Raw genomic sequence first — 12,240 nt, forward strand, 5'->3', positions numbered from 1 at the left:
TCACATGTAGCTGGGCATGGCACATATCAGTAATCCCAGCACTCCAGAGGCTGGGGCAGGAGGATTGTTGAGAGTTCGAGGCCAGTTTGGGCTACATTGTGAGTACAAGGCCAGTCTGGGTTACATTGTGAGTACAAGGCCAATCTGAATTACATAGGGAGACCCTGTCTCAAAAAACAAAAACAAAAACCAAACCAAATAGCTACATGTAACTAGTGACTACCATATTAGACAAGGTAGTTATAGAAGTCTAAATTGTGAAAACTTAATGTTTTATAAGAGTGTTCACAGTTGGGCCAGGGATTTAGCTCATGGTTCCACTGCCTGCCTCACAAGCACAAGGTCCCGAGTTCAATCCCCAGTACCAAAAAAAAAGAGAGAGAGTGTTCACAGTAGGTTCCTGAAACAGAAATATGGCTTCCTGTATTTTACTAGAAATCTGTTTTCTTTAATTTGGAAATGAAATAGATACACATGGTTTTATTCAAATGATTCAAAATAAGGTACATGAAAAATAAGTGTTTTTCTGACCATAAACTCTTAGTTTATTCCTAAAGGCAACCATTATTTCTTTCTTCACTCTCTCTCTCTCTTCCAGAAATAGCCTATAGATTTACAAACAGAAGCATTCTTTTAAAAATGCAAACCGTCAAAAAAAATGCAAACAGGCATTTTTTTTTTTAGGCAAATCACAATCTAATTATTTTTTAAATTGAAAACAGCTGGGCATACCTATAATCCCTGAACTCTGGGAGACTGAAGCAGGAGGATTGTAAATTCAATATCAGCTTTGGAAACTTATGACTTAGCAAGACCCTGTGTCAAAGTAAAAAATAAAAATTCCAGCTGTGGTGGTGCTGTAATCCCAGCACTCAGGAGGCTGAGGCAGGAGGATCACCACAAGTTTGAGGCCAGCCTGGGCTACATAGTGAGTTAAACGCCAGCCTGAATTACATAGAAAGACCCTGTCTCAAAAAAAGTTAAATTAAAAAAAAAAGTTAAATAAATAAATATAAAAAAGGACTGGGGATTCAGCTTAGTTGAAGGCTCTGGGTTTGATTTCCAGTACACACAAAAAAATGTGAGGGCTGGGGATTTAGCTCAGTGGTTCTGCCACCTGCCTCACACGCTCAAGGACCCGAGTTCGATCTCTGGTACCAAAAAAATTTTTTTTGAAAATAAAAAAATTTTAAATAATTTTAAATTTTAAATACTTAAATCATTTAAATTTATTTCATCTCTTTTCTAATTCTTCATGAAGTAACATGGACTAAACATAATAAATATGTTTCTATTTTCCATGTGAGTTCTTATACTATAAATTCATACATATTTGAAATATACACACTCCCAAATTTAAAGGTAAAATCTTCTTTACTCTTATCTCTATAATATTTTTACTGGCCAACCATTGAAGACCATGCATTACAAATAGCTAATGAATTTTAAAATTAATCTTGGTATGTTGTGAAATTATAGTTGTAGTGCTTATTTTAGATGATAGGTCAATGGTATTTCCTTCCTGACTATTTTTTTTCCTAATACAACCTTTTTACTCATTTACAAGGATATTTATTGTATCAAATTTATTAAAGCTTCATTGTACTAGATCTACAATTGTGTAATTTGATTCTCATAAGGAAAAATGCTTTTTTCCATTACAGAAAACTTGAGGATATTGTCTTTAGGAAGAAACAACATAAAGAACTTAAATGGACTGGTAGGTTATGACTTCTTTTTTTGAACATTTTTTTTCTCATTATAAAAAGTAGAAAGCAGGTGTAAAAAGTACCTGTAGGGCCAGGGATTTAGCTCAGTGGTTTCGCCACCTGCTGTGCAAGTGCAAGTGCAAGGACCCAAGTTCAATCTCCAGTACCAAAAAAAAAAAAGTACCTGTAAACCACTGATAATTAAAATGCTGCTAACATTTTGATTATATCTTTATCTGTCCCTCTGTCTCTCTCTCTCCTCTCTCTCTCTTTCTCTGTACTAGAGATTAAACCCAGGGCCTTTGCACTGAGATACATCCCTAGCCTGTTTGTTTGGTTTGTTTGTTTGTTTCTTTGTTCATTTTGAGACAAGAGTCTTACTAAATCACTAAATTGCCTGGGCTGGGCTCAGACTTCCTATCCTCCTGCCTCAGTCTCCCAGAGGGTTGGGATTACAGATATGTGCCACCATACCTGACTTTTTACTTTTTATTTTAGATTCTTTAATGGGTATATTGATGGTGAAACTCCTAGTATACATTCCTACTGTTTTGCATTCCCGTTTAGCTTAATATGTAAAAATCATTCTTGCATGTCATTCAACAGATTTACTCCACATATGTATATTTCCTGAATACTTACCTAAGCAGTACAGATATGTCAGAATACAGAACAGTCCTTGCTCTTACAGAATTTACATGACCTTTGAGGGCTATATACTAAAAGTTAATTGTATAATACATCAGGTAGTGATAAGTTCAATGAGGCACAATAAGAGAAGACAAAGTGATGGGACATCTTCCCTATGGAAGTGAGGATGTAGTGAAGCTATAGGCTAAGGGTACAGCAAGTGAAAATGTCCTAAACATTGATCTGTTTGGTGCTTGAGTAAAAGCAAGAGTTGACAAAAAAGGAGTGTGATCCTCAGTGGTGTTTGACAGGGAATCAGGAACAAGCCACACAGAGCCTTACAGGCTATGAAAAGATTTTAAATACCCCCCCCCCCCGCCCCCAAGTTTCTTGTGAAGCCATTGGAGGTTTTGGATCAGAGGATGTGATTTAAGTTTTTTAAATAATTTAAAAATCATACCTTTCCCCCTTAGGGCTGGGGATTGAACTGAGGGCTTCATGCATGCCTAAGCAAGCACTCTCCAACAGAGCTACAGCCCCAGCCCTAAATCTCTTCACTTTCTACACACTCCTATTATTACAACATCAGTTGGTTTTCTTTCCAGTATGTATTGTGTGGGCTTGGGATGTATGTGTGTGTGCATCTAAAACCTTTACTACTTACATGTAAACCAAAGAATAATAAAGCCGCATGAGGATGTAAATGCTGGGCTTCAAGTAGCTGAATTATTCATCCAAACACACCATTGTAGCATAATTTAAATAGCTGAATCAGTAAATTAAAAATGACTACTATAATGTGTAAAACATAAAATCTTAAATTTGAGAGGGAGGGTCTATTTAAACTATTTAGGAAAGCCTTTAAGCTCTTCATTGATTGAAACATCATCATGTGCCATGTAACTGAATTCCTATACTGCTGGGCACTTATTTTAATTCTAGACTCTCTTCAAATTTGTAGATACTATCCATTTTTGGAATATTATGCTAAGTGAAGTGTCAGTCACAAAAGTACAAATATCTAGTCAAATTCATAGAGACACCATAGAGACATAGAGACACCAACAAGAGCAGTTGCTAGGGTTCAGGAGAGGGGGCAGTGGGAAGTTATTGTGGTACGGGTATAGAGGTTCCATTTTGTAAGATGAAGAGAGCTGTGAAGATGATTGGGATGATAATTACCTAACAGTACAATATATTTAATACCACTGAGCTATACACTTAAAAATGATTAATATAGTAAATTTCCATTTGTTGATTGTGTAGCAAGGTCTTAACATGCATTGTCTCATTTCAAACTCACAAGTAATAATGACATTATCCTATGTTAAGATAAAGAAATGAGACTCAGATAGTTATGTAAAATGCCAAAGTGCAGTGAACAGACATTCTTAAACACTGTTGCTGAGACAGGCAGCTTGGCAATAACAATCTTGAATGTGTATTTACTTTGTCCCAACTATTCTATAGCTGGGAACTTTTTGCACTCACATGTCTATAGACATAAATAAATACATAAATAAAACGAAGAAGAGAAGAATCTTCCCTTACAAGTTTTATTCGGATTTTTTTGGTTCCTCAGTAGAATTTTATAGTTTTAATTCCAATAAGCTTTCATACATTTATTGAAAAAAATATATTCCTGGGTAACTTACAGTTTTTGTTGCTATGAGGTAATTTCTAACAATTTACCATTTATAAGATAAAAGCCATTTGTTTTATATGTTTATTTAATCAACTACCTACAAACAGTTCTTAGCTATTTACAAATTACATCTTACTAAAGACTTCTAAGCAATGTTATGTTATCCAAATTCATTACTTTATACAAAACAAACAAACAATACTAATAATAATCCATCATTTTATATGGTCCAAAATCAAGAGGTTTTATAGTACCTCATAAAGCCCTTCATACTCCTTTACCCTCCAACATGATACTATTCACAGAGCAGGCACTTAAGTTTTTTCATTTCAATACTCAGTGGTTTGTTGACCTCAAAAAACCATAAATTTCAATAACTGAAAGAGATGTTAAGAGAACTTCTTGTCCAACTTCCTCATTTTTCCAGTGTTTAAAACTGATAATATATATATAATTTACTATATTCTATTATAATATGTATATACCACTTCTTTGTTCATTTGTGATACTTGTAGTGCTTTCACTCTTTGGTTATTATATAAATAATGCTCTCTGAACACTAGTGTATAAGTATCTCTTTGAGACTCCACTTTCATTCCTTTTAGATATATGCCTAGAACTGGAATTGTTGGATCATATAATTCTATTTTTAGTTTTTAAAGGACCTTCCAGTTTTTTATAGCATCTAGACCATTTTACTTGCCCACCAACAGTACACAGGGTTCCATTTTCTCTATATCCCTGTCAACACTTATTATTTTCTGTTTTTGTAGTAGCTTTACTAATGGATGTGAGGTGGTGTATCATTATGCCAATCTCCTCATTCTACAGAGTAAGACAGTAAGGAAAGAAGCTGGGCATAGTGGTACACACCTGTAGTACAAGCTACATGAGAACCTGAAGCAGGTGAATTGCTTGAGCCCAGGAGTTCAAGACCAAGCTCAGCAAGAGTGAGATTCTGCCTTAATAAAGAAGAAAGAGAAGGAAGAGGAGAAGGGGGAGGGGAAAGAGAGAGAGAGGAGGGGAAAGGGAGGAAGGGGAGGAGTAGGAAGAAGAGGAAGAAGAAGAAGAAAGAAGGAGAAGGAGAAGAAAGAGGAGGTGAGGAAGAAGATGAGGAAGAAGAAAACTAAGGGGAGAAATGATTTGTTCACAAGCAAAAGCAAACCAGTTTGTTAAATTCCTATTCATTCAATGTCCAGTTTTCCAAAGAGCTAGTTTATTGAATGATAGATTTCACTGATGACTTCACCAGTTTTATTTATTGGTATTTATCAGATTGCTTCACCAAAAGCTTGTCTTCATTACCTGCTTCTTCTTCATTACCTTTTGAAATTCTCTTTAGATTTTATTCAGTGTTAACTTTACTGCAACTCTTTCATCCCAGCCACTGGGCTTCTCAGTCCATCTTTGTGGAATGGTACTTTCATATTTTAGATACTGATCACTTCTCAAATGATTACAGCATAAAAGCAGTAGTCTAATTTGAACTGGTATATGCATTCTTATATTTAACAAAGTACAAAAGGCAGTGGAAGAGATTGAAAATGTTTTGGAATGTTGAACTATACCCTGGGCATCCAAAATTTATACAATTGTAATTCAATATGCATAAGACTTTCTGATTCCCCAAAGTCATATTCCCCCAAAATAGCATCACATTTACCTTTTTGTCTTGTTTTTTCAAGTTTCAGAAAATGTTTGTTCCCCTCAGGCTAGCTGCAGGAGTCAAGGGCTGAAGCTGGGTCAGAGTCTGAAGTAGGGAATGGGGTAGTTGGGAACCACATAACTGAGTTTGAGGGTACCCCTCACCCCAGCTGAGGTAAGCAGGTCAGCATCTGGCCAGGTGAAAGGAACCGCCCCAGTCTTTGGCCTGGACTCTGCCCCTGCACACCTTCCTCAGTGCCCCTCAGGACCCCAAAGCAAAATAACACAGACAGGAGAAGGGAAACAGCTGAGTCTGGAGTCCTCGGTGAAGGGCGGTTAACCCTTGTGTATGTGCATACACGCATGCATTCTCTCACACATACCACACAAACATGAGCTTGTGCTTGTGTGTGCCTGCACACACACACACACACACACACACACACACACACACAGCTGGCTTTCAAAGATGGGTTACAGGGTAGGGAGAGTGGAGGGAATAGAAAAGGACAGGGGCAGTCTTTGGCTAGTGACTTGGTCCCTCTGGAGTAACCCTCTGCCCTCAGCTGAGTGATAGCAATTCTCCCCTTCCCCCACATCAGCTTCTTCAACACCTGAGGGTGGAGGAGGGGTGATGCCAGTTATCAGGTTTGGGAGTTTACCAAGGCAATTCAATTTGAATAAATTATAAATTTTAAATAAATAAAATAATACATGGTCCCTGCCCAAGACAGCGAGGCAACACTGGCATGACTTGCCTGGAACTTGGGACAATCTCAGGGTCGCTCTAACCCTAAGTCCTCAAATGCATTGAAATTTGGTCATGGCAAAGCAGTTGCTTTCAAATGACTGAAAATTAAATCAGAAGTAAGTTAACACTTCAAATAAGTGAACAAAGCGTTGAAGACATCTTCAAAAACTAGCTTATGTAAAAGAATTTCTATTTTACCTAAAATTGGTATCATTTTAAAGTAGACTTTATTTTGGTAAATCAATAAAAGAACTAACTCAGCACACTGGCTATTTGGAAAATTAACCAAATTGGCTATGTGAAATTAACCAGGAGGGAGGATGTGAAAAAAAAGAAAAAATAATAAACCAGGAGTCTCTACCTTTATAAAATGGCACTGAACAAATGGCAGAACCCAGAATTAAGCCTAAATCTTTTTATTTTTCTTTTGGTGCTAGTGATTAAACCTAGGGCCTCATGCATGTGAGGTATGCATTCTACCACAAAGATCAGTATTTAATTAGTATTTTTTTTCTGCTACCTCATGCAGCATACACTGGTGACATGAGAAGGTTGAGGATCTAGGTCAGTGAAAATGTATTAATAAAATTTAAATTACTGAAGACTGATTCTCCTCCTCTGAAAGACATATGTATATAGTAATTACATATCTGAGGAGATATCACACTATTACTCAAGAGGGCTTGGTTAAATCACAAATTTCTGATATAAGAATCCCAGAATAGACTGATTTTAAAATGTCTTTTACTTTGAAAGCATTGTGTCTTCTATTTGGAAAGTTGAAACTAAGATGAAATGTTGGAGCTGGGATTATATACAGAGCTAACTCAGATCACGTCATTCTCAACTTTCCCCCTTTGTTCCACCATTATGGAAAATGCATTCAGGATCTTAATCCAGGAACATTTATTCTCTCCATAGTCATTAAAGGTGCAGTTACCAGGATATAGACCTGGGGCCTACCTAGACATTATCATGTGCACGTAGATAAATTGGGAGAAGGGGTTAAGAGAAGATTGAGCATCCAATTCATCCTGCCTGGTACTTTTTATGTTTTTTTTAGAAAAAGAATCACTCCAGGCCAGGCATTTAGCTCAGTGGTTCTGCCACCTACCCCACAAGCACAAGGACCCGAGTTTGATCCCCGGTACCAAAAAAAAAAAAAAAAAAGAATCACTGCATTTGTCTAATGTCTATAAAAGAAAAAAATTTTGAAATTATTGATTGTATCTAAAAAGAGGCAGTATGATATAACTTTTATACTATAGTAGAAAGACTTTACTAATACTTAGTGGTTAATTTAATAATAATAGGTTAAAACTGAATTATATTTATCAAAAAGATAAGATGAATTACTGGATAATGAGATGGGTAGATGGACATTTATGATAGGACAAGTATGGCAAAATGCATAGTGACCATATGGGCATTTAATATAAAATGCTTTCAACTTTATGTTTAAACTTTTTAATAATAAATTTTGAGAAAACCCTGAATTTTAGACTTAGCTATACTACTAATGTGCTGTTTTTTAAAAAGCCCTAAAGTCTCTTATAAAAGAAATCAAATAGCTTATCTACTTTAGATGTAAAGACCAGGTTGGGGATTTAGCTCAGTGGTTCCACCGCCTGCCTTGCAAGTGCAAGGTCCTGAGTTCGATCCCCGGTACCAAAAAAAAAAAATGTAAAGACCAAATAATAAGCTGGTATGTTGGCATATTCCTGTAATCTCAGCCCTCTGGGAATCTGAGATAGGAAAATCTTAAGTTCAAGCCTGGCCTGGGCAGCTTAGTGGCTTAGTGAGAACTTGTCTCAAAATCAAATTTTTTAAAAAAGTGCTGGGGACTGTGCAAAGGCCCTGGGTTCAATCCCCATTACTGCAGGGGAAAAACGACCAAATAATATATATAATCAATAGGGTAGTAATTAGAAACTATAGCATTCAATAAAAGTGATACTATAGTGCCATTATTTCTCCTCTTGGTTATTGCATAACTATTCTTGGTAAAGAGTGTTTTATGAATTTTTTCTCAGTGAAACAATCAGAATAGAAAGAGTTCAGAGGGAAAGAGAATGTTCTATTTCATTCCCTTAATGGGAAAAAAACTTCCACACAAAAGTCAGATCTCCTACAAGTGGACAGGCAGGTTGGACAGACAGGTCTTAGTTTTCTTTGAAAGCCATTGTCCATGTTTATAATGAAGGAGACAGAAGGGTAATGTTAAAAAATGAGCATGTAATTTAGATTGATTTCTTTTTCAGGAAGCTGTAGGGGACACATTAGAAGAACTGTGGATCTCCTACAATTTTATTGAAAAGTTGAAAGGGATCCATGTAATGAAAAAATTGAAGATTCTCTACATGTCTAATAACCTGGTAAAAGACTGGGGTAAGCTGAGAATGGCTCTTTCCTAACCATCTACCTCATCTTTCTAGAACATATCCGATAGAGGAAAAGATATAAAATGGAAACATTTATTTCTAAGCACAGAGAGTAATAGCTATAGAACTTCCTATATTTTTTATAGAAACAGTATAAGAATTCCTAAATTTTAAATGCATGGAATATATATTTAAATTTTTACTTAGAACAAATATAATTAGGTAGGTCCTTGTTCTATTAGTAATGAAAAAAAACCTTTATTGTTCTAAGGCTGAAGGAATCAGTTTAAATCTAATAATCCTTGAGTGGAAAACTTATTTGATATCTATATTGCTTTGCTTTTTATTGCATATTATTAATGCAGCATATACTAAAGCCCTGTTATGTGCATGATCAATGCCACACTTTTATATACATAATTGAATAGAAACTACCTGCCCTCAAGGAACTCACAGCTTAGTGGGGAAAATTCATTTATAAACTAATAATTATAACATTTTATGATAGGTTCTGCAATAATTATGTGAATGAGTTGCTATAAGAATTTGAGGGGCCAGGGATTTAGCTCAGTGGCTCTGCCGCCTGCCTTGCAAGTGCAAGGACCCGAGTTCAATCCCTGGTACCCCCCCCAAAAAAAAGAATTTGAGGATGTGGGCTGGGGATTTAGCTCAGTGGCTTCGCCACCTACTTTGCAAGCAGAAGGACCTGAGTTCGATCCCCAGTACTTAAAAAAAAAGAATTTGAGGATGAAGAAATAGAGACAAAAGCAGCTTAGCTTAGCCTACACCGATGCAGCACAACAAAGAACATTTATCACTGTAGATCAACTAGTCCTTTTCATTTCTGACCCTTTTCTTCTCTTCTTGTCCCCTCCTTAGGCTAGCATTAAAGGTAGACAAGAGAACCACCCACCCTATAATGTTCTCAGACAATAACTTCATATAGTAAAATTTCCCTAACCTTCAAAAATTTAAATAACTAATTGTCCTGAATAAGTCACAAATTGAGGGTAGTGATTTGGAATTCAATCTCCAAAATTATAACAGTAAACCTTACCATTTTAATGTGGAAATGTTCTTTGTTCTTATAGCTGAATTTGTGAAGCTGACAGACCTGCCATGCCTGGAAGACCTGGTATTTGTAGGCAATCCTTTGGAAGAGAAACATTCTGCTGAGGGTAACTGGATTGAGGAAGCAACCAAGAGAGTGCCCAAACTAAAAAAGCTGGATGGTAAGTGACTCTGGGTGGGCTGGCTTAGAAATGTTTTCTAGTTATAAAAATGGAGTTTTTAGCATGGGATCATAACAAGGAGTAAAACTAAAGAAAATGATGATTGTCCCTAATCTTAAAGACCATTTCTGTCCATATGAAATTTAATGATCCAGTTTATACCAATGTGAGATGAAAAATTCCTAGGATGTTTGGGCTGATACAAGATCATCCTTATATCAAGATCTCATAGGGGGCCGGGGATTTAGCTCAGTGGTTTCACCGCCTGCTGCGCAAGCTCAAGGACCAGAGTTTGATCCCCGGTACCAAAAAAAAAAAAAAAAAGATCTCATAGAAAAACTTAGGCTTATTCTCAAGTCACAGAAATATTTTGTGTAATAATTAGACATAAATGATAAGTAGTTGCTTTCTCACAGTTGGACCAAAACTGTTGTATTCTGTCTCATAATCCCTGTTCCTCAGTTTAAGTTTCCCAACCACTAAGATTCATGTTAATATCACTAGATATCACTGACTCACTGGGTCATGTCCTAGCTCCACCACTTACAGTATTTGTGACATTGTGCTAGTTAATTAACCTTGCCAAACCTTGTTCATTGTAATATAAAACCTGGAGATGATAACAATATCATTAGGAATCATTTCAGTGTTGTTATGAGGATGAAATGAAATAATCTTTGTTTAATATCGTGCTTTTAAAATCTTTTAACATTTTAAAAGATTTTAATAATCCAAAAGCTCAACTGCATAAGAAATATTTCAATATAAATTAACTCCGTTTTCACTTTGATCACCACCTCCCTTATTTAATTCAGCTGACAGGAAATTTAGTCTGTTAGTCTTAAGGTCCCCCTGGGACTATTCCATCATTCTAGGACCAGGTCATGAGGAGATATCCTCTGGTCTTAGGTCAATTGTCCTCAAAGGTCATCACTGAGAAATCTATTGTCTCCATTCCCAAGGTCCCTTAGGACTCATCCTCCCTGCTTCCTGCCGTGTATATTCTCGCTACACTTGAGTTATGGAAGTGCTTTTTTGGGAATGAGATCTTTGGTAGCCATAGGATTATCTTTGATAAAATACAGACGTTCCTCTCTGGCTCTTACCTCCTTCTCGTGGTGCTATCAGGAAGTGCAGCCAAGAGTCTCACTATTCCAGAACCCCCAGGAAATTCCTTTCTAGTCTGGGAGAAATCACCATCCCTACCTTCTCCACATTATTCTATCTTCTCACAAACAATATCTTTTCAGTGGTATTAAGATTTTCAAAGACAAAAGCCAGTAAGTCTTCTGGTCTGTGTCCATTTTCCACCCAGTCCCCAAAACAATCATGCACAGAGTTGACTAGGCTGATTGAATGGGAGGAAGGAGAATAAGAAAAAAATAAGCAATATACATCACATGATGATGACGATAACGATGACCATTTACAAACATGTTTTCCTTATTGTCTTCATCATCATACTCATACCAAGAGCCACATGTTTTTTCCAATAAAGGACCCAGTCATTTACAGTTTTTGTCAAGCTTTTTCTTTTCCTCACCACCCCTGCTACTCTGTGTTCTATTCTTTCAGTCCTATTTTGTGTTTCTTCATCCCCCCCCACACACACAACAGCTCAGTGCTCAAACCTTTTATCCACCCAATTTACTATGGCAGTTGTTCTTAAATGGTGCTGCATACCTGTGGAGAGAGACACTCAAAAGTCTCTAGGGAGGGCTGGGGATTTAGCTCAGTGATTCCACCACCTGTTTGCAAGTGCAAGGTCCCGAGTTTGATACCCGGTACCAAAAAAATTCTCTAGGGAGAAAGTGAAGGAGACATATAGGTTGAAAAATTTTTACAGGTGATACTAATATTCCTCCATAGGTAGAGATAAGATCTTCTGTCCTCAGATTGGGAATTAATTGCTCTAAAAGGCCCTTAACTAACCCTTCTCCTATACAAAAAAAAATTTAACAGCTTGAGGTATAATTGATATGAAATTAACCACGCATAAAGTGTACAATTTGATAAGTTTTGACAGGCATCTGTACCTGTGAAACCATTATCACAGTCAAGATAATGAACATACACATCACTTCCAAAGGCATCTTTGTGCCTCTTTATAATCCCTCACTCCTGCTGCTCTCCACCACCTTTCCAAGAAATTCACTGTTCTGCTTTCTGTCCATTTGTATCAGTTTGTATTTTCTAGGGTTTTATATAAATTTAACTGTGCAGAATGTTTTTTCCCCAAGATACATAC

At 36.5% G+C, this 12,240-nt stretch overlaps 1 protein-coding gene across 3 annotated transcripts in view; it reads left to right on the plus strand.

Moving 5' to 3' along the window:
* Dnal1 (dynein axonemal light chain 1) overlaps positions 1 to 12,240 on the plus strand; it is a 41,121-nt gene that overhangs the window by 17,774 nt on the left and 11,107 nt on the right. For all 3 annotated transcript variants that reach the window (XR_001182617.2, XM_004837237.3, XM_087195096.1), the window contains exons 5-7: positions 1,665 to 1,720; positions 8,641 to 8,767; positions 9,852 to 9,992. Coding sequence is in view for 2 of the 3 variants with exons in the window: in XM_004837237.3 (XP_004837294.1) it covers positions 1,665 to 1,720; positions 8,641 to 8,767; positions 9,852 to 9,992 (324 nt within the window). In the remaining variant the exon portion in view is untranslated. The remainder of the gene's footprint in view (positions 1 to 1,664; positions 1,721 to 8,640; positions 8,768 to 9,851; positions 9,993 to 12,240) is intronic.

This window comes from Heterocephalus glaber, unplaced genomic scaffold (genome assembly GCF_053883595.1).
Source record: "Heterocephalus glaber isolate CG9 unplaced genomic scaffold, H.glaber_assembly_v1.0 deba00001608, whole genome shotgun sequence".
Taxonomy (NCBI): domain Eukaryota; kingdom Metazoa; phylum Chordata; class Mammalia; order Rodentia; family Bathyergidae; genus Heterocephalus; species Heterocephalus glaber.